At 34.6% G+C, this 26385-nt stretch overlaps 1 protein-coding gene across 1 annotated transcript; it reads left to right on the forward strand.

Moving 5' to 3' along the window:
* The first annotated feature begins 11151 nt into the window (after window positions 1–11151).
* On the forward strand, window positions 11152–25517 carry LOC127856364 (uncharacterized). Its single transcript, XM_052392508.1, has 9 exons — window positions 11152–11348; window positions 11698–11828; window positions 12327–12411; window positions 13216–13350; window positions 18027–18278; window positions 18933–19072; window positions 19774–19903; window positions 22028–22157; window positions 24396–25517. Exons 1-9 carry the CDS (start codon window positions 11164–11166, stop codon window positions 24546–24548), a joined length of 1341 nt encoding a protein of 446 aa, XP_052248468.1. The 5' UTR covers window positions 11152–11163; the 3' UTR covers window positions 24549–25517.
* The last annotated feature ends 868 nt before the right edge of the window (window positions 25518–26385 follow it).

Raw genomic sequence — 26385 nt, forward strand, 5'->3', positions numbered from 1 at the left:
TAGTCTTTAATCTGTACAGTACAGTCCATGTGTTAAAAGGTAGTGAATTGTTTGTCTTTAGTTGAAGTCAAGACTTTTATTTCAATGCTTGTCTTATGTATAAGAGCGACTCCGCCCCCACGGCGACTACCGGGACGTGGTACATGTTTTATTTGGTAGCCTTCAGATAAGAGCTCGGTAAAGCAGGTTTTATATGTCGATGTGCCAAGCCAGGATTCTGTTATAGCTAAAAGATCAAACTCATTAGTTGATATAAAATCGTCGAGAGACAGGGTCTTGTTTTTTTACAGATCTATGATTAATGCTGCATATTTTGATGTTTTTCTGCCCGCTGATGGTGATTTTAGCTTCAGTTTTGACTTTTATAAGGTTATCATGAATGGTCGTCTTTTGGGCGGTTTGCAGAGGTTTTGCTGTATTTGACAAATTACTGGTAATTGTGGGAATTTCTCTTGGTAGTAATTTAATATTCTCCATGTGAACACCCTGGTTTATGTCATGATTTCGTTTCAGCTTATGTTTACCGCCCCGGGCGCCTCTGTATTTCAAGATACTGTATGATTTCAATAATGAAATAGTTTCATTGTCCGGTTTTATCAGTTTTCTATCCACACCTGCACAATGCAGTAATTGATCTCTATTGTACTGATTGAACGACAAAATCCCTTGATTATATTAACGGTAAATGCATGTTAACGTTAATACATTTTAAATTGAAATAAACGTAATTTCGAAAATTTCATCAAAAGGTTTCGAATGTTGATTACCGATTCATCAAATACTGATAAATGGCAATAAAAGAGAACACATGTTATGTGCGCTATCAGTTACCTGTTCAACTGCTATATACATTCCAAGCACCACAACTTTTTTGAAAAGTGTAATGTTCTCATTCAGAAAAAGCTTCGGTGTGTATGTCTATATTTAGCCAAAAACATGAGTGCGAGTTGAATTGTTTCGAATAAATCAAATTCTCACAGGCAGCTACAATTAAAAATATAATTATGAAGCAAATATATACGAGAGGTCGGCATGCTGTAATGGATATGGTGTCCGCCTAGCGACCGGGAGGTCATGGGTTCGATCCCCACTATGGGAGCGTTCTTTAGATCTCCTCCAGAGACACCAAGTACTGGTTCTTGGCCCAGGAAACGGACTCGAGAGCGTTTCAATAAGCCTGAGGCTTTCGATGCAATCGAGCTGAAATAAATAGGTTTAAACTAAACTAAATATATACGAGATTCATAAGTTGAACCGCATTTAAAACAAATGAACTACGTGCATCAGTAATGGCACCATTTATTCAATGGTGACGTGATACGATCCTCTTTAGGCAAGAATAAACGATTTGTATGTCAAAACTATATTGCAATCATGAATTAATTCTTATTTCATTGAATTTCTGGTTTAACTGCTTCTGAACTGCTATTTTATATTTTAAAATTTTCATTGATCAACGTGTTATCTGTTTTATAAAGAAAATCGTATAAAAACGCTTTTACAATTTAAGAGATACGAACCAATGTCACAACGACGCAATACGAACTAATCTCCCAACTAAAAATAAGAGCCAATCTTCAAACTAATAAATAAGAACCAATTTCCTTACTGAGAAATAAGAACCAATCTCCCAACTGCGAGAAAAGAACCAATATCCCAACTATGAAATAAGAACCAATCTCCAAACTATGAAATAGTAACCTATATCACAACTGAGAAATAAGAACCAATCTCCCAACTGAGTAATAAAAACCAATCGCCCAACTCAGAAATAAGAACCGATCTCCCAACTAAGAAATAAGAACCAATCTCCCAGCTCAGAAATAAGAACCAATCTCCCAACTAATAAATAAGAAATTTTTAAATCTAAGAAATAAGAACCAATCTCACTTCTAAGAAATGTGAACCACTCTCACTACAAAGTAATCTCACAACAAAGAAAAAACTAAGGAGTAAACCGATATCACAACTAAGAAATACGTAGCAATCTTAACAGCTAAGAAATACGAAGCAATCTAGACATTTAAGAAGTAAGAACATATACCACAACTAAGAAATAAAAAGCAATCTAAACAACTAAGAAATACAAAGCAATCTCAACAACTAAGAAATACAAAGCAATCTCAACAACTAAGAAGAAAGAACCGATACCACAACTAAGAAATAAGAATCAATCTTAACAACTAAGAAATAAGAAGCAATCTCAACAACTAAGAAGTAAGAACCGATACCAAAACTAAGAAATAAGAAGCAATCTTCACAACTTAGAAATAAAAAGCAATCTCAACAACTAAGACGTGAGAACCGATACCACAACTAAGAAATAAGAAGCAATCTTAACAACTATGAAATACGAAGCAATCTCTCAACTTAGGAGTAAGAACCAATACCACAACTAGAAATAAGAAGCAATGTTAACAACTACGAAATACGAAGCAATCTCACAACTAAGGAGTAAGAACCGATACCACAATCAAGAAATAATAAACAGTCTTAACAACTAAACAATAAGAAGCAATCTCAACAACTAAGACGTGAGAACAGATACCACAACTAAGAAATAAGAAGCAATCTTAACAACTATGAAATACGAACAAATCTCACAACTAAGGAATAAGAACCGATACCACAACTAAAAAATTAGATGCAATCTTAACAACTAAGAAATACTAAGCAATCTCACAATTAAGGAGTAAGAACCGATATCACAACTAAGAAATAAGAAGCAATCTAAACAACCAAGAAATTCAAAGCAATCTCAACAACTAAGAAAAACGAAGCATGATCAACAAATCAGAAGTAAGAACCGATATCACAACTAAGAAATAAAAAGCAATCTCAACAACTATGAAATACGAACGAATCCCAAGATTAAAAAATACGATTCAGTACCAAAACGTAGAAATAAGAACCAATTTAACAACTTAGAAATTAGATTCAATACCAAAACTAAGAAATAATAACCAATCTCAAATCTAAGAAATACCATTCCTTAACAATACTACGACATAAGAACCAATCTCACAACTAAGCACTAAGAACCAATCTAACAACTAAGAAATACGAAGTTATCTCACAAATAACAAACATGAACTAATCTCGCAATCATGTAATAAGAAATAATCTCACATTTAATATATAAAACAATGATATCAAAACTAAGATATAAAAATCAATGATGCGAATTAGCAAAACGAACAAATATCACAACTTCGCAATAAACACAAAAAAGCAAAGCTTAGAAAAAATACCAAACCTGACAACAAAGAAATGAGAAACAGTATAATAGCTAAGAAATAAGAACGTACATCACAACTTAGAAATAACAACCAATATCACAACTATAAAATAATGACTAATAGCGCAAATTAGAAATAAGAACAAATCTCACGAAAAATAATTAAGAATTAAGGATACATACCAGTATCACAACTAGAAATAAGAACCAATCAACCAACTTAGTAATAAGATCACATATCACAACTGATAAATAAGACCCACTATCACAACTAAGAAATAAGAACCACTTCTAAACTCTAAACTAAGCAAAAATGACCAATATCATATATACTTAGAAATATGATATATATAGACAATATGAACCAATATTACAACTAAAAAATAAGAACCATTCTCACAACTAAGAATAAAAACCAATTCTTAAATAAGAAATAAGAAACAGTATCACATCAAAGAAATAAGAACCAATACCATTAGTCAGAAATAAGAATCAATCTCACATTTCTTAAGAAATAAAATCTCAAAACTGAACGACGCTTAGAAGTACATGTCAATTTTACAGAACAAAAAATAATCATTATTCCAGGAGTAAGATCATTAAGAACAATTAGAAGCAAAAAGCAGTCTTTAAGAAAAAATATTAAAAAAAAAATCATTTCCGTAACGCAAATTTAAAGCTTGCTCATTGTATTTTTTTCGTTTTGTGTAATACTTGTCATTTAAGTAACAAAACTGCACAATCTCTCGCGAGGAATATCTTAAGTCAGAGTTATTAAAGCAAAAGAAAAAATGACTAATGTTGAAGTCGGAACGGACGTATAAGTTCAGAAAATCTGACCAAATGCGGCAGTCACTCAAATGCTATCTTGTGAAGTGTTTTTTTGCTGTAAGCATGATGTCCTGTTAACATTAAAGCATCATGTTGAACCTAGTGCGGAAAGACTGTAGTTGCCGCTTCATGCGAAAACGAGTGTTATGCAACATGAGACCAGCGTGCTTTAGAAAAGCTGTCACAGCGAAGTAGCGCAGCTACCATGTCCGCCATTGACCTAACGAAACATTGCGTGATTGTAGCTCCTTAATAGTCTGGAGGTACGCTGGCTGCATACGGCATTAGACCCATTTTATCAATATTTTTCACACATCACGAAGAGTGGAATCTCAAATTGAGCATGTGTTAGAGTGCAGAATGTAGCAGATCTATTAGTTTGGATTATGTGCTAAATCACGGCACAATCGATTATTAAAAGATAATTACGTTCTTATACTTCAGAAAAATAATGGAATATGAATAAATAAATGCTTTTTAGATGAAGAATAGGGTCAACAATATTACACACGTGAAGATTAAAAGCCTGTTTTTCACACTTGTAAGTGACAACTAATGTATATGATACTTGGTCCTCCAAATAGCTTTTAAGTAGTCTCGGTCTGGTTAAACTGGGCTTATTGCATGTGCGTTAAGTTTTGTTCTAGATAAGCCTGTGCAGTTCGTAAATCAGGGATGACACTGTCCGCCGAAACTGTATTTTTGTTTAGAAGAGACTTCCTTCAAACGAAATTCTGCATCAAAGCGGAAAGTGTGGTCTCTGATTAAACTGAGAAGACTGCACAGGCTTATCTCGGACATCACTTTACGTACGTGTATTAAGCCCATAACGCGGCACTAAATGTCCCTTAAATGATGCGATGCTTGCAAAGTTATGATTATATTGCTATAACGGTATTACATAATCTTATAAGGACATGTAATGAAAAGAAAATGGAAAGCTAACTTCATTGGATAACTCATGATCGAATTACAGTTTCGTTCAGTAACTTGAAGTAACTTGCATGTTTTTTGCTGCATTAACTTGTTATGGCCGTGTCGTACAAAGATGGTCATATGCCATATGCAATCAGCGCATTGCCAACCCAGCATTCGCGCAGTCTGGCCTGGAGCTACCGGTGTCCGCTACAAAGTCACGGAAGATTTCTTGGTCCCATTGGCGGATATAATGATTTCTCATCAGAGTGCACTTGGAGACTTTTCTAACGAAAGTCTTTTCAAACTTGAATATCTCAAGAATTAGTTAAGATTTTCATTTGAAAATGCACATGTTATTATGTGACAATATTCTGTGCAAGATAAAGATAAAATCATTCATCCGTGACAATCGGGCGCTTTTGCACGTGAGGTAGGTGTGGTTTCATCTTTTGCACGTGAAAATGGTAATATTATTCTAATTGTATTTAAATTTCTTCATTTTAGGTGGGTTGATACACCAAGAAAACATGAAATTTATAAAAACTATTCATATGTCTCGCATAAAATGTCAGGAGCGCAACAGCGCAATCGGCATGTTGCAGGCTACCATCCCCACTTGTTTAAGCATCCGATCGTCACGGATGAATAATTGTATCGTTTGCTTGCACATACTGTATTCAAATGATCGCATGTACAATTGTAAATCAAAATATTTACTCATAGCTGAGAGTTTGAAAAATGCTGCGTTCGAAAAGTCAACAAGTGTAGTACATAACGCTATATAATTCCAATTTAATTTCAATTGCATTAATCTCGGTGGGTTGTTACACCAGGAAAACATAACATTAATTAGAAAAACAATATGGCTCGTATGTATATTAATGAGCGTAATGTTGCAAGCCGGTCGGTCATTAAGACGTGTAAGTTAATGCGTTTTACTTTTCACATTATTCTTTTACGATGTACGATTTTGAGAATTTTACTTTTTCAAAGATTTTTTCAATTTGTTGTTTTTGTTATTTTAATGTTGATCAATTTAAATTAAATTTACATGAAGTATTAGATATGTGTTGAATAAGTTTGAGTCCAAAGTCCAGCACGTTTAAAATTTAACTGCTATTCAAGTCATTTGACAATCAAAAGAATATGAACCACGCTTCGTGAAGAATTATAGTAACACACATCAATATAAACAGATAATAAATTAATTGGCCAATGTAACGTCGTAAAATTAGCCAGGCAAGCACAAGTAACAAAACACATGTTATAATTGATTTGATGGCATCTTTCACAAAATTTCCTATTGACACAATAGCCTTCTCAATCGGATTTCCTTGCTGGATCGCCAACGAATCTGTAAAATAAGGTAAGTGTTGTTTAAATGTCATTCAAAATAAGTTTTGCAGGGATGTTGCTACCAAATGGCAATTTTAAGAATGTTAATACACTTATTCAATATGAATCTATAACCCTTTGATTCATATGTGCTTTGGGACATATATCGTACATAAATAACAAGCAACATAAATACACCTAAATCATACGGTCCGAACGTTTGCCGGGCGAAATTTTCCCATTAACCTCTTGTGATGTTATTAGCTGCTCAATTTCGATGCCAGTTTAAGTGTTTGGTGTTAACTTATTATTTCGCTGTTCATTGTACGGGGAATACAAAACATCGACTAAAAAGATGTATAAACATGATATCTTTTTGTAAATCAACGTTTAAAAATATGGTATAAAAGGTTAGCTTTAAAAATATATTAGCCGTCGATATGAAACTTTGAAGTAGCAACTTGATTAATTATGACAAATCTCTACTTACAGTGTTGGTGGTGGAAGTGAGCCATTTTGTAAAACTGTGGATTCTCTTCTTACATTTGCCCCTCGTCATGAAACATTTGTATAACACTGTCGTCTTTACACTCTCCTTATGCTTAACTGTTTAATATTGTTCGTATGTGTTGTATAACTTGTAAGTATTCTCTCCCTTTAAAGTAAAAACATATATAATGTTTGATGTAAAAAAACTATAATATCCTTCAATTATGTATAAATCAATGTATTTTGTGTTATTGTTGCTCATATTGTCATGTTATGCATGAACTGAGATTAAAATATATAAACTTGAAACTTGAATAATTTTCATCTTACTCTATTGATCATTTAGTGTTTTTGTAAGCAAATGCAATACGTGTGTTCAGCTGGGTTGTCTCCAATAGTCAACGCAAATAAACACTACACACAATAAGTCCTGCTTTTCAAATGTGTATTTTCAATATGGCCTGGTGGAAAATAATCCTGCGTTTATCATCTAAAGATGCATCAATCGATTTGCTGATAAACGTTATTTGCTTTTACATAAAAGCTTATGAATGTAAAGCGTAAAACCTGTTGCAGCAGTTTCGATTTTAAACATCAAAACTACTTTACAATAACTTTTAAACAATGACAGACTGTGAAATCAATTCAAGGAATTGTTTGTAACCCGTTTTTAGGTTCATTTTCCTTGAGCTGCAGATGTTGCTCGTCGACATATGGTGAAAACAAACTAGTATTCATATCGGAAATAAACTTGATATCTCGTTAACATAAAACCCGCAATGTTTGGACTTGAGACATGGAATAAGTTATTTTCACATACATGTGTTCCTGATGTTCTTCTCTGGATACGTGTTGGCTTAAGCTAACAGCCTAAACATCAATCTCACATCTCTAAGAACTAAAAACGATTTTCACAATTCTATGTTCAACCAGTATCTAACATACACAAAGTGAACCTTCAGCTGCCCCAGAAGGAGAGCAACCTTATTATACAATTCGGCCCTTCATTTATGGCACGGGACACATTTCCAAACAACGAATCAAAATAAATGTAGTATGCATGATACGAAAACAATATAAAAGTAAGCGACCACAAATGGAATCACAGCATTGGAACTGTTAGTTCAAGGCATTGGGAATTTAGCCTCACACTTTGTAAATAATTATTTCAGAACACAATATAACAGACAGTTAATTAGAAAATAAGAAGAAATAAGAACCAATCTCCCAATTCAGAAATAAGAACCGATCTCCCAAGTGAGCAATAAGAACCAATCTCCCAACTCAGAAATAAGAACCAATCTCCCATCTAAGAAATAAGAATCAATCTCCCAACTTAAAAATAACAACCAATCTCCCAACTCAGAAATAAGAACCAATCTCCCGACTCAAAAGTAAGAACCATTCTCCCAAATCAGAAATAAGAACCAATCTCCCAACTGAGAAATAAGAACAAATCTCCAAACTAAGAAATAAGAACCGATCTCACTTCTAAAAAAAGAAAAAAATATCTCACAACTAAGGAGTTAGAACCGATATCACAACTAAGAAATAAGAAAGAATCTCAACAACTAAGAAATACAAACAATTCACAAGAACAAGAAATACGTTTCAGTACCAAACCGTAGAAATAGTAACCAATTTAACAACTAAGAAATACGATTCGAAACCAAAACTAAGACATAAGAACCAATTTTGCATATAAGAAATAAGATTCGATACCAAAACTACGTGAAAGAACCAATCTCACAACTAAGCACTCAGAACCAATATTACAACTAAGAAATACAAAGTTATCTCACAAACTAGAAATGGGAATTAATCTCAAAACTAAGAATAAGAACTAATCTTACATTTTATATAAAAAATATCCAAACTTAGATATAAAAATCAATTATACGAATTAGTAAAACGAACCAATACCACAACTTAGCAATAAAAACAAAATAGCAAAGCTTAGAAAATTTCACAAACCTGACAACAAAGAAATAAGATACAATCTAAAAAACTAAGAAATAAGAACGTACATCACAACTTAGAAATAACAACCAATATCACAACTATGAAATAAGAACTAAACTCACAATTTAGAAATAAGAACCAATCTCACGAAAAACAATTAAGATTTAATAAAACATACCGGTATCACAACTGAGAAATAAGAACCAATCCAAAAACTTAGAAATAAGATCACATATCACAACTGATAAATAAGACCCAATATTACAACTAAGAAATAAGAACCATTCTCACAATCAAGAAAAAAAGAATCACTTCTAAACTAACCAACACTTACCAATATCATATATAAAAAGAAATAAGAATCAATATCACAACTAAAAATTAAAAACCATTCCCATTACTAAGAATAAAGAAGCAATCTTTACTAAAAAAATACGAAAAAGTATCACATCGAAGAAAAAAGAACCAATACCAGAAGTCAGAAATAAGAATCTATCTCAAAACTCTTAAAAAATAAAATTCAAAACTGAACGACATGCATGCCTATTTTACAGCACCAAAAGGGTATACATGTTATTAGCAAGACTAGAAAAAAAAAATCATTATTCCAGTTGTAAGATCATTAAGAACAATGAGAAGTAAAAAGCGCTCTTTAAGAAAAAATATTTTAAAAAATCATTTGCGAACGCAAATTTAAAACTTTCGCGGGGATTTTTTGTTTTGTGTAACAACTGTCCTTTAAGTAACAAAATTGCAATAACGCTCGCGAAAAATATGTTAAGTAAGAGTCATTGAAGCAAAGGAAACAATTGGCTGATTATGGTTGAAGTCGAAACGGATGTTTAAGTTCAGAAAACCTGACCGGGAGCGGTAGTCACTCAAATTTTATCTCGTGAAGGGCTTTTTCGCTGTAAGTATGATGTCCTGTTTACGTCAAACCATAATGCTAGACCTGGTGCGGAAAGACAGTATTAGCCGTCATGCGAACATGGGTGTTATGCCACATGCGACCAGCGTGCTTTATAAAAGTCTTCGCAGCGAAGTAGCGCATCTACCCTGTCCGCTATGACATTACGAAACATTGCGTGATTGTAGCTCCTGACTGGTCTAGAGGTACGCTCGCCGCACACGGCATAAGGCCCATTTTCTCAAAAATGTTCACACATGACGAAGAGTGGGATCGCAAATTGAGCATATGTTAGAGTGCCGAATGTGACGAATCTAATAGTTTGCATTCCGTTCATAATCACTGAACAATCTGATTTCATCGATTATTAAAAGATAAGTACGTTCTTATTCTTTAAAAAAATAATGAAGATATGAAGAAATACATGCTTTTTGGGTAAAGAAGAGGGTCACAAATTTTACACACGCGAAAATTGAAAGCCTTTTTTCCCACTTGTTGTAAGTGAAAACTATTGTATGTGATACTTGGTCCTCCAAAGAGCTTTTAAGTAGTCTCGTTCTGGTTAAACTGGGCTTAATGTATGCGCGTTTAGTGTTGATATAGATAAGCCTGTGCAGTCCGCTTAGACAAATCACTGTCCGCCGAAACAGGGTTTTTGTTTAGAATAGACTTCCTTCAAACGAAATACTCCATACAAGCGGAAAGTGTCGTCTCTGATTAAACTGTGCAGGTTGCACAGGCTTATCTCGGACAACACTTTTAGAACGTGAATAAGCCCATAAATCCGTACTATATGTCCCTTAAATAATTCGATGTTTGCAAAGTTATGATTATATTGCTAAACGGTATTACATATCCTTATAAAGACATGCTATGCAAAGAAAATGGAAAGCTAACTTCATTGGATTACTCATGATCGAATAACAGTTTCGTTCAGTAACTTCCATGTTGTGCTGCATTGATCTTTAAGGGCCATGTCGTACAAAGATGGTCATATGCCATATGCGATTAGCGCATTGCCAACTCAGCATTCGTATTCGCGCAGTCTGGCCTGGAGCTACCGTGTCCGCTATAAAGTCAGGAACGATTTCTTGGTCCAAAATGGCGGATATAATGACTTCTCATCAGACTATACGGATGCAGAGGCATGTGTGGAGCCACACCTTGCCAATATGTCCTAAGACCCATTTTCGAGTAACCCAAAGGCACTTTTGACAAGCATTCAGCCTTTAAGACTGAATGGAGGTCATGAATAACTTCCACAAGTAGATGTGTCTTAGAAGTTAAACTTGATCTTAAATCGCATGTGGTTACACTATGACTAACAAACAGTAGTGTATAAATGTGTGACAATATCTTCATGTTTTGAATCACTTCTGAAGCACGTGCGCAAACAGATCAACAATTGACCGATTGTTCATTGATCAGCAAATCACTCGAATGCCCCGGACACTGTAGTCTTGGCGATTGCCGCGACAACATCATGAAGTTAATCAGGGCACTGACCGTACTCGGTTGTGTTTTGTGTGTGTCGGGTTCAGGAAGCAACGTGCTGGTGAATCTGTTTCAAACGGAGATAAAGGACTGTATCACCGAGAATGGAATACGGCCAGTCTTTCATAAAGACGCATTTGTGAGACTTATCCTCGCCACGGTTCAGAATGCTGAGTAAGTATTCATGACACGCAGTACTCGTCCATGTCCTTGATATGATAATGTATTCAACCATGTATTTATAATAAGTGTCGAAACAAATTACAACCTTATGCATGTTAAACATAGTAACGGTTCGGGAGCCAAGTTTAAATTGATCATATTTTTTTATTGTTTGAAATCAACCATGTAAGACCGACCGCTATTGACTCGCTGAATTGTGGGCTTTCTTTTAAAATCTTGTTTTACCGGGTCGTTGTCATTTAACTTGTCTTTTAAATATGATATGAGCTTTAATGTTATGTTACGCTTTTAAGTTTACATGAGAGTGTATAATATTTTATTAAACTTTTTTACTTTTCAGGGCATTTCGAAACGTGATGAAATGCGCAGCGTTACGGGTGAAGTTAGATCCGAAGCACACGTTGCACAGCACCATGCATTTGTTTGATATCGACGTCACCTCAGCCATCGTGAGCAACATGTATAACAGCAGTAAGTGTGTACTAAGATTTGAGACGGATAATCCGGGATCTGGGGCTTATGGACATTACGGTACAGCGGTGTCGTCTGTGAAACTTTAACTCACAAATATCGCATGTAGTGAGATTATAATTTGAGATGTTTTGTCTGGGGATCTGATTTATCGGGGTTCCGTGGTATATGTAACTGAATAACTGTGTTGATGGAGTTGATAATCTTTCATTAGTCTAGTGAACTTAATATCTAGGATTTGAGGTCTATTGGGCTGATCATCATCATCATGATCATCATAATTATGATCATGATCATGATCATCATCATCATCATCATTATCATCATCATCATCATCATCATTATCATCATCATCATCATCATTATCATCATCATACTCATCATTCTCATCATCATCATCATCCTAAGCAGCAGCAACACTAGCATAATTATAATCTTCATAAGCATTATTATTTCTAACAAAGCCAAAAATAAAATATATTACTTAATTTTCTTCAGCACCTTTGGATGACTGGAATTGTCTCCAGGGGAGCCTTTTGACGTCACAGTGCGTTGATATGACAACGTTAGGGACAAGCTGCAGGTAGGTTCCTTAATAATCCTAGTTTATATTTTTAATATAACAATACATGCAAGGAAATAATGAAATATTTTTGAAATTCGTACGCTTTGATCGAAACATTTAATTCGTTACAAAAGAATGTTATCTTGTTTAATTGTGATCGAATAAAAAGAAAAGGTTTGATTATTTGATAACTATAAAAATCTAGACCGCTATAGCGCCCATTGAGAACATGGTTCAAGAGATGCGATACGTCTATATTGCCATTATTAGAGCTATTAAGATCTATGCGTTAAATGCTTTGACGGTTTTCTTATAATTGCTCTTTTCATGTTTGAAACATTTACATATGTAACATATTTCCAACATGTCCGTAGCTTTTGTTTTCAAAAAAACTAATATATCCACTGTATATTTACATATAATCTACCTACATATTATTTAAAAAAAATCCCATGGGACTCGTGACGTCAAAATCAAGACGTCTTGTTACAATGCTGGGTTGGAAAAACGTTCAGTAAACATTCTATACATCTATTTGCTATGTTGCTTTCATTTGCTTTCTCATCGACAAAAACACATTGTGTATTCTACATACGAGCCTCGCTCTGTGAAAATGAGGCTTTATGCATATGCAAAGTGTCGTCCCAGATTAGCCTGTGTAGTCCGCACATGCTTATCAGGGACGACCCTTTCCGCCTTATATTGATTTTCGCTAAACAGAAATTTACAATAAAAAAAATACCATAACAACGGAGAGTGTCGCTTAAGCCTCTATTTCCCAAAACTAGGCTTTTATATTCAATGTAAAATTTGCAACGCCAGGGAGCATCTTCAAACGGCCAACGCCACGTGCAGTCAGTTGATGTCCACGTGGAACTGCACGGGCGCCGTGAACGTCATTATACAGAACGTCGTCATGATGATGTTCGGGAAATGCCTCTTCGATACTAGTGACATGTAAGTGATCCAACCGCTCACGATTCTTGAGTGTTTGGATTATGTTGTTCAAATTTCGACTTCATTTTCTTCGGTCATTACAACAATCAATTTCCTTTCATCTAAAACAACACTAAGTAATTAATCTGACGACTTCTTCCGCAACGGAAGTAGAGTCGCTAGCGTTTTTAAGAGACTTGTTGCTGAATGCACAGTTTGGAAAAGTGACATTGTACACATACAAGCGACATAATACTTAAAAAGGTTAAAATATTTGGTCGTTTTGGAATCAAATTGCAATCATTTCAAGTACATTTGTTTAGTAAAAATATTAAATGGATGTAAAAACAGTAATAAAAAAGAAGAAAATCGGTGAACAAATCGCCTAAAAAACGCTGAATATTGTTTATACCCGTTGTTGCGCTTATTTCATGAAGAAATGATTTTGGACCTGAGAGATATGCTGACATTCTTTACGATGGGGCATTATAAACCATCACGTAAAACCCTTATTCAAAGTTACCCGACCCCACAGCATCCGAACGTGTGACCGTCAAATCAGTGTTATTGAATGCTTTTTATTGATCGTTTCAATGTGATGATCCCAGCTTTATAGTTTTTTTAGAGTTGGGTATTCTGATGCAGAAGAAGCAGATCAAAGCAATAATTACTCTCCTTAAACAGTTTCTGAAGTTTCATTGTTTGCTAGCTTATGTTGTGAAATCTTCCAATTACGTAAAACAACGTATCGAAAGTCTAGAAACATATACCTGGAGGAAACAACCGAAAAATAACACAAACTGATAAGTCCTAAGACTAATTATAACTTTAATATTATAATACATATAGTATTATGCTATACAAGAACGCACGATATGACGGTCTTCCAGTGATATCACTGAATTATTTTCAAAACAGATACGTTTATATATATCATCCTAAATATATGCATTTACATACAACAAATAACGTATATTGATATGTTAACGACCGTTTGTGACTTATATAATAGAAACAAACGTGCGTGGGATAAACTGATAATTGTAATTTTATAGTAAATTTTGATAAGCCAAATGACCATGCCCCTTTACCAGGGAGAATTTTCTAGATGTGTTTTCATGAAAGTATCAGAACTAAGCTTTCTTTTGCGGGACAACAAAACGGTTGGTTATTTTATAGACAAGGCAAAATTACAGAGATCAGAAGATAACCAAGAGCACTATAGAGCATATCACAACTCTAACTTTAATACAGTTATTGATTTACAAATAATTTGCAAAACATGTTAATCTATATCAGCTTGTGTTTAATCCGAAAAAAACACGTATACTTACTAGAAAGGTCATGGTCGTACTTAACGGTCAAATGTTGTGCGAAGTTGAATTGATCCAAACTGTACCATTATTTAACTGTTATAAAACCTCTATTAAGGTCTCCGGGATAAGTTATGGTCCTTAATTTACAAGTATAGAAACTATATCTACTATATGAATTTGCATTCTATCACTTTTATGTGAGCACAAGCTCAGCTCAGCTCTATATGGATAGAGGTCATTTAAAATTCCAAAAATGATAATTTAATTAATTAACAATGTAATTAAAGCTCATTACCTCTGCTAAATTTGTGACAAGTGTTTGTGCGAGAGGCCCACATAATATATTTGAACATTTTTATGAAGACTAAGAACACGTCTAGGAGTATTCAAAATGAGTTGAAACCAATGAGATATTTTAACTCCTTGGGCTCCAACATGAACATTCGTTATAATATTGGATATCAACGCCAAAATAACAGTGTAGGTTTCCTATGCCAATATTTAGATAATGTCGAAATGTTGCCATACCGGACGTCATGAGAAAAATCAATCGTGTGATCGCAAAAGTTAATCCACTGACCAAGCTTGAGAAGTCGTCTATGTAAGGAGTATTTTAGGAACATTATCACCAACATATTGGAAGCAAATGTTCCCAAGTTCATCAGCTTAACCTCAGGCACATTAGGAAAATGAGGGCTAGATCATAGCTTTTATGCATTAAGTTAAACGGTGGAAAATAGAAATACTTCGTTACCTTTGGCGAGGAAATGTTTGATTTAGGTGGATCGTTAAGGTGACGCAAAGTTGAATACATTAGTAAAGGCGAAAGAGTTAGCAACAAACTTGAGTTCGTTCAGCGGGACTATTTTGCCAAAGGCCTCATTGCATGGGCTGATGTCTCTTATAGAGGAAAATAGGAAAATACAGAGATTCGGTATATCAACAAAAAAGCTTATGTTAATAGCATGTTTTATATCAATAAGGTATTAAATACATTTCTTTGGAATGGCGTTCCGAAACTGTTTCCAAAAGATCCTACGTCAATAGTGTTCCATCAGGACAATGCCTCAAGCCACACTCGGAGCCCCAATTCCTTAAAAAGGGAAAATGATCTTTATTGACTTTCTTATAGGTCTAAACAGATCTCTCAAGGACGAGTGTCGAAAATTGTACAAACATATTATTGCAAATACTCTTAAATTGTGGCCCAAAAGGTAAAGGTTTATTTACGATGGTCTAGGGTCTCATATTGAACACTAGCTTCAATTAAAATACAATTGAAATTTTTATTTTTTATGTCATGGATTTTGTTCAAATATATGTTTGTTAAGGTCGCGAAAATATACTTGATGTGAATACATACAAACTAAATTTGCTTCCTTTAAGGCATATTTTTCTTGACAAAATTTCTTCAAATGTGCCTCATATTTTTTGCCTGAAGTGTCAACAAAATGATGTTAACATCAACAAAAACATTTTGCGTGCGGATACTTCTATAGTACACATCCTGGGCATAAAACGTTGATGACATTGCAAACGTGTGTTAATATTTGGCTTTTCAACGATTTGCTTCTTAACGTTTAACTGTATCAATATTACTTATTAAACTAATATTTGATGTTGAACACAAAATGTTTTAATAAGTTTGAGGTTGAAATGCAAATTGACTGGACTAATGGTTAGACGATTATTTACGAGGCCAACAAACTTACTTCAACCGTCAAAATTGTTAGTGTTAATCAAGTCTGTTGTAAATTAAACGTTGTTAAATAGTTTGATTATAGTGCCAATACTATCGGAAATAACGACTTTTGGGGGAGACCTTGGCAAGAAATAGACTAAGACGTCCCCTTCCCTACGAATCTTAACAGTCCAAAGATATAAAGAACGTAACAAAAAGGTTGACAAAATAAATTTGGGAAATGAGATAAACATATTTAAAATGTAAACCATTTTATTCGACTACGATCGCATCGGAAAAACTGCTTTTCTGGAGGGCTTGGTTTCCTATAGGTCGTGTAGGCAGCTGTCTACAATTTTCCAGACAAAAAGCATAGCAAAAATACGATACATTCAGAAGGGAATAGGTGGGTAACAGTGATAAATCAATAACATACCATAAAAGTATGCAAACAACCAAGTATATCGGGACTGAAATAACCCATATAAAAGGGTCTTTGTGTTGTTCTTAGTCCATGATTGTTCTTGCGAGCCACATTAATTAAAACTAAAGGCAATTAGATGTAGGGTGTTTTATGTCGCTGGTATGTTACATTATGTTTAATTCTTTATTTATGAAAACAAGTCATAATTTTAACATGCTTATAAAATAACGTTAACACAATAAAAACTGAATGATAACATTTTATAACGATTGCCAGACTTTAACTTTGAATAATATACACATATGAAAACAAAGAATAATAATGCATTTTGCCTTGCTTTAAATATAAAATTCAACATACTAACCAATACCATTATTTTTATCAAATACATTTATATTAATGATACAATTTAAAAAACGTTTATCCACAATAATTTTGCTCTTTTTTGCCTGCGATTTTTTGTACTAAATATACGCAAACAACGCACCTCTGACACTCTAGTAAGGAAAAAAATAATTCTAGCGGAGCATTTCCCAAATCCCATAAATTTCGACGTAAACATTTATTTAAACCAATCTACGTCTTTCGCTTATAAAGACATTATCGAGTCCGTTTCCAGGTATCGAATGCTTCGTCTGTCTTCTGTTAACTATAGATATACCGGTTGTTCAATTGAACCGATGTGGGTTTAGACCATATGATATGTGCTTATAATAGTATGCTGTGTTATGGCCATAGTATTCACTGTGTTTGTTTTCGTATGATGTGTGTTTGTGATTATATGCTGTGTGTTTGTGATCATATGCTATGTGCGTGTAATAATATGCTCTGTGCGTGTAATGATATGATGCGTGTTGTCCAGTGTCTATAATCATAATAAAGGGAAAAGTTGGAAAATAAACCACTGCTAAATACGGATGATTGTTTATTTATAGATCTTTGGTTTGCCATAGTCTGCTGTGTGTTTGTCATGGTATGTTGTTTGTTTGTCATGGTATGCTGTGTTTAAGTTTTACTATCCTGTGGATTATTTTCATTTGGGACACTCGGTTTGTGTCAAAGATGACGTGAAGGTGCGTTCTTTGTATGACGTAAACATAAGATCTTTGTAAAGAACCGAGTGTTCCGAATAAAAATAACGCCAACTTATATCATAGCAAATGAAAAGAACATCATGTTAGATAAACGCGAAATATAGTTCATCAAACACACACCATACAATGACAAACACACAACATTCAATGACACACATTCTTTTGTTTTCTACACTCCACAGGAGCACATCAATCACCAAGACGACGGTTCTTACCATGGATCATCTACCAACTACCTCACCTCTTCCGGACATTGCACTGATTTTTGAGTCCGGTTTTATCAAGTGTTCTGTGCAAATGTTCGCCTCAGAGTTTATGAGTCTTCACTTTCTTTTCCCACCTTCACAGCAGACGCTGGACGACATCTTGTTTGAGGCAGATACTGGTGTCAATGTCACGGCCAGACACGAGCGAATCAAGGGAATATTCTGCAGGTGTTTATTTGTTTTATTACGTTTGTCGAAAAACTACTTCGAAAAACCTAGGCGCACATTGTTGCTTGATGCTTCCGGTGACCGTAGTATATTAACATTTCAGAGCTCTAGGTGGTGTACTATAATTATAAACGCGTCACGCAGTTAACATTTTTTTGCTTAGCGAAAACTTCGCTGTTTGTAAAACTTGACAAAAACACATACCTTAATTGCCTGTTCACTTGCTTTTGAATGCTGCATACATACCGATAAATATCTGTGACATGGCATAGCTCCAGCAGTTTTCGATTAACAATCGAAACAAGTACACATCAATTAATTATTGCAAGAAAGTGTAAAGTTGCAACAACTTAAGACATTTTGCCAAACAATTCATAGCAAACAATGTTTCTTAAAAATATATTATGGCAAAGTGGCGGACTGGGTGTAATGCAGGTACGTAAAGTGTCGTCCCAGATCGCACAGGCTAATCAGAGACGGTACTTTCAAACGTATGAAATTTTTCTTTCAAGGGAGTCTATTCTAACGAAAAATCCAATTTAGGAGAATGTGTTTTCCCTGATAAGACTGCATGTTCTGCACAGGCTAGTCTGGGGCGAAACTCTACGCAAATGGATTACGCCCAGTTTTTACAGAATGCTGCTCATTTTGTAGCAAAGTAGCGGATTGGACGTCATGTGTTCAAAATCGTCTGCGGACGGACACCGGAAATCAGATCAACAAATTGCTAAGTGCGTTCGTCAACATAGATGGTCTCGGGATACAGATGAAAACCTACTGTGACAAAAGTCATCGTGAGTTGCAAACGTATTCAAGATTTATTAAACTGGAGTATCTATGGTTAATTTTTTTAACATTTCGTGTATTTTTCGACGATCACACATTCCGGTATGAAAACGAGTAGTCATTTTTTGTATTTAATTAGTTAGTAATTGCACGTTAAAACAGCAAAAATGAAGATAAATTAAAATTTCGCAGAGTTGTATGAGTATTTGTTCCATTGCATTACGCTACAAAAGGTAAACAATATTTAACATTTTAATAGCTGCTATTTTCGTAAAGGTTTGGTGGTAATATATTTTTATTTAAAAAAACAACATTAATTTTATGTATATTTTTTATTTCTATGAGGATAAATTAATTAAAGCCTTACACCGTCGACAATACCAAGTAGACGGATAACAATCATTACTAATATAATACACGAGAGTCCTCTGGACAAAATTGTTAATGTGATTTTCTGTTTTCTATGAAATCGAATATTCAAATCGGAATTGAGTATAAGACTATTTGTCTCGTTTTCATATATTCGAATATCCGCTCTTAAACCTACTTTCTATTCTATTCGCGTTTTGATTGATATTGTTCCACGTTTGTTCTGACATTTCGTGCGTTCTCAGAAATCCACAACTCTGCGTTCGTTTAAATGACACACACGGCATTAATGCGTGTCATAATTTTATTTATGCGATTTCTAGCTGCGTCATGTTTTTAGAGATTACATCGATGTACGTCTGCACGCTGGCCAAGACAAAGAGCAGCACGTGCAATGGAGGTATCATTGATGTGCTCGACGAAATCAGCACGAAACCTTTCGACCCGAACCAGTACGGTGATAAGTGTGGGTAAGAACGTGTACATGTAGTTTATAAACCTTAAATTGTACAGGTTAAACCTATTTATTTAAGCTCGATTACATCGACAGCCTGAGGGGTTTTGAAGCGCTCTCGAGTCCTTTTTCTGGGTAGAGCCAGTACTTGTAGTCTTTTGGAGAGATCTAAAGAGCGCTCCAACAGTCAGGTCGAACCCGTTACATGCCGTTTGCTAGGCGGACACCTTATCCACTACGCCACTGTGAACTCTAAAATACCTTTAATACAAACATGAGAAGGTCCAAATCCCTAGAACAAACTTAACAATAGGCTTTATGGACCTTTCTGTATTTTGTATTAATCAGAATATAAGCTTAAAATGAATGCCGGCTATTACTACATGAGTAATACATGTATGGATTCCTACAAAATAATAAAACAAGCCAAAAATAAAAGGAATATATGGGTCTATCCCATAGCTGAGAAACGTGATCAAAGCATAAATCAGCAGTTAAACTGTTTTATCCCATGTTAATACCGACATTGACGGTATAACACCCCATGGAATAAACTAGCCTGTATCCCACCTTGTTGAATATACTTGTCGCGTGCACGGACTACTTTTTATTCTACCACTGAATGATTTTGTATAAGAAATCTCTAGAGTCGAGAAAACTTAAGCTTTAAATTTATTCGAACTTCAACCTTTAGATCTAGTCAAGAGACATAATTTTTCGCCATCCGTATAATGTTGAATCGGCTGATTGATGGCGTCATAAATGACATACTTAATTGGTCATTTTCCAAAAATATTTGATGTAATCTTTTGGTGTACACGAAACTAGTATGGGAATAGAACTTTGAATTCGCGCATTTTTTTCGTGTTAATTTATCCTGGATGTAAATATGAAAAAGTGCATATTCCATGGACTACTTACCTCGGATGGAACCGGTGAAACGAAGGATTTCGATCTACGCGTAGATCTAGCTTATTCGTGCTATTGATTTTCAGAATATGCGCGCCTATTTGGATGTGAAATTGTGTGTGTAGAACATACTGATAGGTGTGTATTTTGGTTCAGAAGTCTATTCGAATTGTTTTGCTTTTGATGTCAGTAAACGTAAGGGTATTTTCTTTGATGAATAAACTTTTTCTTTGTTATTTTATCAAAAAAAGTCTATTCAGTAAGAATAACCGTTTGCAACAAGTGTTTCAAAGCTTAATAGAATTATTACGGATTATCTTGTGTTTGGGTCACAAACTACAGGATGTGAAGGCTAGATCTAGACGCCATCAAAATCTGCAGCATCCATGAAAAAATTAGGCGAGTATAGTCTTTTTGATAATTTATGTTAAGCACGACTCTGTGTGTTAATCTATATCTGTACATGTTTGTTGACATCGACATCAATTTGTCAGGAGCAATCGCCGCCATATTGGATTTTGATCATTTTCTTTCGAAAATAAAATGAATTGTATAAAAGTAAAATCTTTTTTTCGCTGTCGTTATTTGTTACAATTTGCATGCTGCGTAAAATTGAATCGAGGCATATGGTGATGTCTTTTTCTCGTTTTACAATTTTTGTGCGAATTTTTTTAAGACTATTTTGCGTACCAGAACAAATACATTCTATATCACTACGCATGGTTACATTCGTTAGATTATAAGCGCTTTTAAGAATGAATTAAAATTATTATTAAAGTTATTAGATCTATTTATGTTAAATGTTACGTTAAAAAAATAAATGGGATAAACTAGGATTAGCGTTGAATAGAGAGAATTTATGTTGCTCGGCTAAAACACCGAAAGCGCTCGCGCTCCCGGTGTTCTAAGCCTCGCAGCATAAACTTCTCTCTATTCAACGCTAACCTAGTATCCTCTATCAATCTGGGGTGCTTAAAAGCTGTTGCCTAGTGTATTGCATCACTTAGTCCATTGAGATCCAGCCGTGCCATGAGTCAAAACGTTAACACATATTAATTCGCCCTTTCGTCGTTAATTGTCGATGCACATCACCCTCCCTATCACGTTCGGCACACGTACTCGCCGCCCTCATCAGAAATTCTGCACAACCCGTGAATTTACCACGCCCTATATTGCTACAGATATGGTCTCTCGAACAAAAGATTGCGTAAAGGTAATGTTTAAATTTCAGAGAGTTGCGACGAAGGATAAAGTGCAGTGTGACCGAGCTATCCGGGTGTAACATGGAGTATGGATCAACCATGGACTTGTTTCTGAATGGTCTGCTAAAAGATGACTGCAAAGCGGGGGCCAACTTTACAGTTAGCAACGTTTTCTACTTTCGTTTGCGCGATCTCATTTTCGTCGTTTCTAACACTTTCAACTTAGACAATAACACACCGCAAAGCTGGGTTTGACGTATATAATCGGCCCGCTACCGACATAACGGCCCAATGGCCATAATGCGGCTAGAGTCGATTATAGTTGTCCGGCCCAGCTCTGTCGTGTCTAAAACATATCCTCCTATTTTGTTCCTTCGCATGAATTTATTACAGAATCAGCTTCCCAAACACTAGGTTTCATTCAATTGATTAAGCAATTTATGACGTATGTCATGAGACCTAATTTCTGTGAAGAAATACACCAGTTGAAGCTAGACTATCTGGATTTTAGGGATATCAATTCGGACGTGACACATATTTTAAGCACCGAGCTAATCCAAAACGTATTTCGGATTGTGTGTTTGTCGCGCATCATTGGAAGCTTCTATTTTAGATAAAAAAAAGCTCCGACAAGTCATTCGATTTTGTAAATTGTTCTTTGGTCAGAATGGTCAGTATTCGATACAACCGTTTCCAAAAAATAGTGTGATTTAAAATAAATCAGATTAAGAGATGAACGAAGATAAAATGGAATAGCTTATCTTTGTAATTTCATTATTATCAGCACTGGATTACATTTGTAATCCAGGTGTGTCTTACCAATTTGTGTTCTTTAATGAGTCCTGTTAAAACTTAAATAGCGTAATTAATCTTATGAACATAACAGTTTCAGTTTCAATCGATATTTTTATTTTGGCAATTTTGCAACGCGTTTGATTATCATAATGTTCAATCTTTCGTTGAATTGTGGCTTTATTCTATTGGTCACCGTTTGCTAAGACTAGATGTGGACGTCTTTTTGTTTAGTTGAAGCTGCGTAATCCGATTCTTTTGAGACGAAAAATCGCCTCGGCTTGGCGGGTCGATATAATAATAAGAATAACGACCCGCTCGCGTCGTTGTTTTGTTACTATTTATAGGAATAACATGTAAAATACAGTCGAATCAATGAGGTAGGTTAAACTACTCGCATTTTTTTCTCACGGGATGCCTTTCAAAACTGATTCTTAGTGTATATTTAGTGCTCGTTTTTATGCCAGTTACTGATAACTATTAAACTAAAACAGTACAGTCAAGAAAGTATGGCCGTAAAAAGTAATTAACCACCAACCACAAATTATTCGACAGTGCTAGGATTTGGACTTAAGTACCATGGACTGACGGTCCTATGCTTCACAAGGCAAAGTTATATGTGCATGTAATAAGAGTCTCTTTCCGATAAAAATAGGCTTAATGCATGTCCGTTAAGTGTCGTCCCAGTCTGCATAGGCTAATCAAGGACGACACTCTACGCCTAAACTGGATTCTCGTTTAAAACGAATTTCCTTTAAAAGGCAAATCCATAAAAGCGGACTGGAGAGGCTTATCTGGGCCGACACTGAACGCATATGCATTATGTCCTGATTTACCAGAACGAGGCTAATATATAGATAAGGTATTATTTGCATAACAAACTTATTTATGTCCAATACAAAATATAGTTCGGCATTAAAAAGTGCCAGCATTCGACGACAAGCCTATGTTTGAGGTTATACTTTAGGTTCCGGGTTTCTTTGCTTTTCCATCAGCATTCACGCAAAAACAAAGCTGTGAAAACATGTGGATGGAACAGACAGATCTGGATTATGATTCCCATAAATTTAGAACATCTACACTGCTATTAAACGGACTTGCTTTTATTTATCTTTTTTCTGAAACACATATTATGAACCTATTTTGGATTACATGTGACGGTTGAGTACTATGGCGCTGTTGTTTCTTTGATAGAAATCCATTCCAACATAAATAAGTTTCGTCATGCAAAAATGGGTCTTATGCCATATACAGCCAGCACTACTCCATACCATTCTGTGCAGTAGCGCAGTCTGGTCAGTAGCTTCCACGTCCACTAATGATACTTTACGTACCTTAATAGCGGGCATGGGAGCTCCTGACCAGACTGCGTGGATGCGCAGGCTGGTCTGGAGCTTGAATGGCCGCATATAGCATAAGACCCACTTTAGCATGACACGGCTCACATCTGAGTTGCTTTCTAACATCTTAATGATACTGTCACAACTGTACAGAAATGCCTCCCGTTACTTTGCATTCGTTCATTTATGCTTATTATAACAGCCATTATTTTAATTGGATATAATGGATACCGTTTCTAGTAAAATGTGTCTGTTTCAATGTCAGGAAAGCGTCGACAATGGAGGCAGAGGCGACTCGACCTCGAAACCGTCGGGTCAAGGAAGCAGGAATAACGCTGGCTCTAACAAGGTCGCACGTAGTCTGACCATGACCTTAGTGCTGCTTGCTGTGGGCTTCGTTGCCGTGATGAGAAAGTGAAAGTGTGCGTTCTTTATACGTAATTTTTGTAGATGGACTATCCAATTGTTTTCCCGAAACAAAACTTTCAAATCCTTTTAGGTATTTACTCCAAACTGCATAGATTGATATATTGATGATAGATGGAATGCAGTGCCCAAGAGTAACGAAGTATAACTTAAGCGTACACCTTAGTTAAATTTGCTGACAATAATTTTAAATCATCTGTTATAGAGATATGGAATACAAGTCAGATGTGTATTCGACAATTTGCAACTAGACTAAGATTTACACATCTAATACATAAAAAAGATTGTTTGGATGTTTTACTTTCATTGGAATGTTCAATACATAGCACCAATATTGTTTAAGATGTACGTTATTCCATAATACCTCTCTAAAAGTCTTGGTATGTATCTTAAAGTTACCATCTTAGAATGAATGTTCAAGTTGTAGCTATATACATTTTATAATTATTTTATATTAATGATGAGTCTTTTGATGATAAACACGTTCTTTATCTGACTGTCAATTTAATAAATTGTGTACACTGTTGTTCTTTATTGATGTAAATATTATTTCGTTTATTATCACATAACTAACCTCTTTTCTCTTGATCTGACAAAATATTCATGCAAACAAGTATTTATATGTGTATATATATTTTTGTATGTCATCTTTTTAAAAGAAATGTCTTATTTAATAGAAAATATTAAATCCATTAAAAAAATCATTGCACAAAACTTTTTATTATTAATCTGAACGTATACATTTTTTTTCAAAATATATAACAAATGATACTACTTTTCATAATATAATACTTACACACACCAATAAAATCCTACCAAATCTGGTAGGATTTTCTTGTGATGGAAGAGATTGTACGTAAGAGCATGGAACGACAACTCTGCTTGAAGATTGTAAACGCATCTGCATTTTTAGCATAAATACATTGTATTGTATTGTTTACTGTTGGCCTATTATCGTTTTCTTTAAAGGGGCCTTTTCACAGATTTTGGCATTTTTTAACTTATTCATTAAATGCTTTATATCGATAAATGTAAACATTGGATCGTAAAAGCTCCAGTAAAAAATCAAGAATAAAATTAAAAAAAGGAAAAGAACATTGCCCGGACAAGGTTTCGAACCAGTGACCCCTGGAGTCCTGCCAGAGTCCTGAAGTAAAAACGCTTTAGCCTACTGAGCTATTCCGCCGAGTACATATACTTGAAGTATTTTATACCTTATATAAGCAATCTTCGTAGTTTCACAAAATTTAACGACAAAAACAGAACTCTCCAAATTATTCAATCGTTTCGCGTTGCAACGCTTTATAATTTTTAGGTTTTAAAATCGTCAAAAGATGCATATAATGGCTATATTAGACCATGGTAAATGTTCAGTATTACTGTTTCCTCACAAATATCATAACTAAAACGAAAATTTGCGAATCTGAAACAACTTTTTTCAATTTTGTCAATTTACCAAAGCGTGAAAAGATCCCTTTAATCGTCTGATAAGTTCTCACATCTGAAGTTACCTTATTATTGTATTACATTTTCTTATCTTTTCTTTTTGTTATAATTATCAACCAAATTAATAAGTTGAAGATTATGTTCAGAATTTTTTTTTATAAATAGATTAAAATATATACATACATTTGCCTAAATTTTTATAAAAAAATAATAGCACTGAACAGAAGTAAATATATAAGATATATATTGTTACAATCTGTCAATTTTTTAATGTTGAATTCATTTACTGTTTATATTATATGTGGGCAGTTTTATGTTATGGTGTTGTTTAACAACAATTAATTGAACATAAGATTGCCATTGTTTAAATGTAAGTAATACTT

Source organism: Dreissena polymorpha, chromosome 13, assembly GCF_020536995.1.
Source record: "Dreissena polymorpha isolate Duluth1 chromosome 13, UMN_Dpol_1.0, whole genome shotgun sequence".
Classification (NCBI taxonomy): domain Eukaryota; kingdom Metazoa; phylum Mollusca; class Bivalvia; order Myida; family Dreissenidae; genus Dreissena; species Dreissena polymorpha.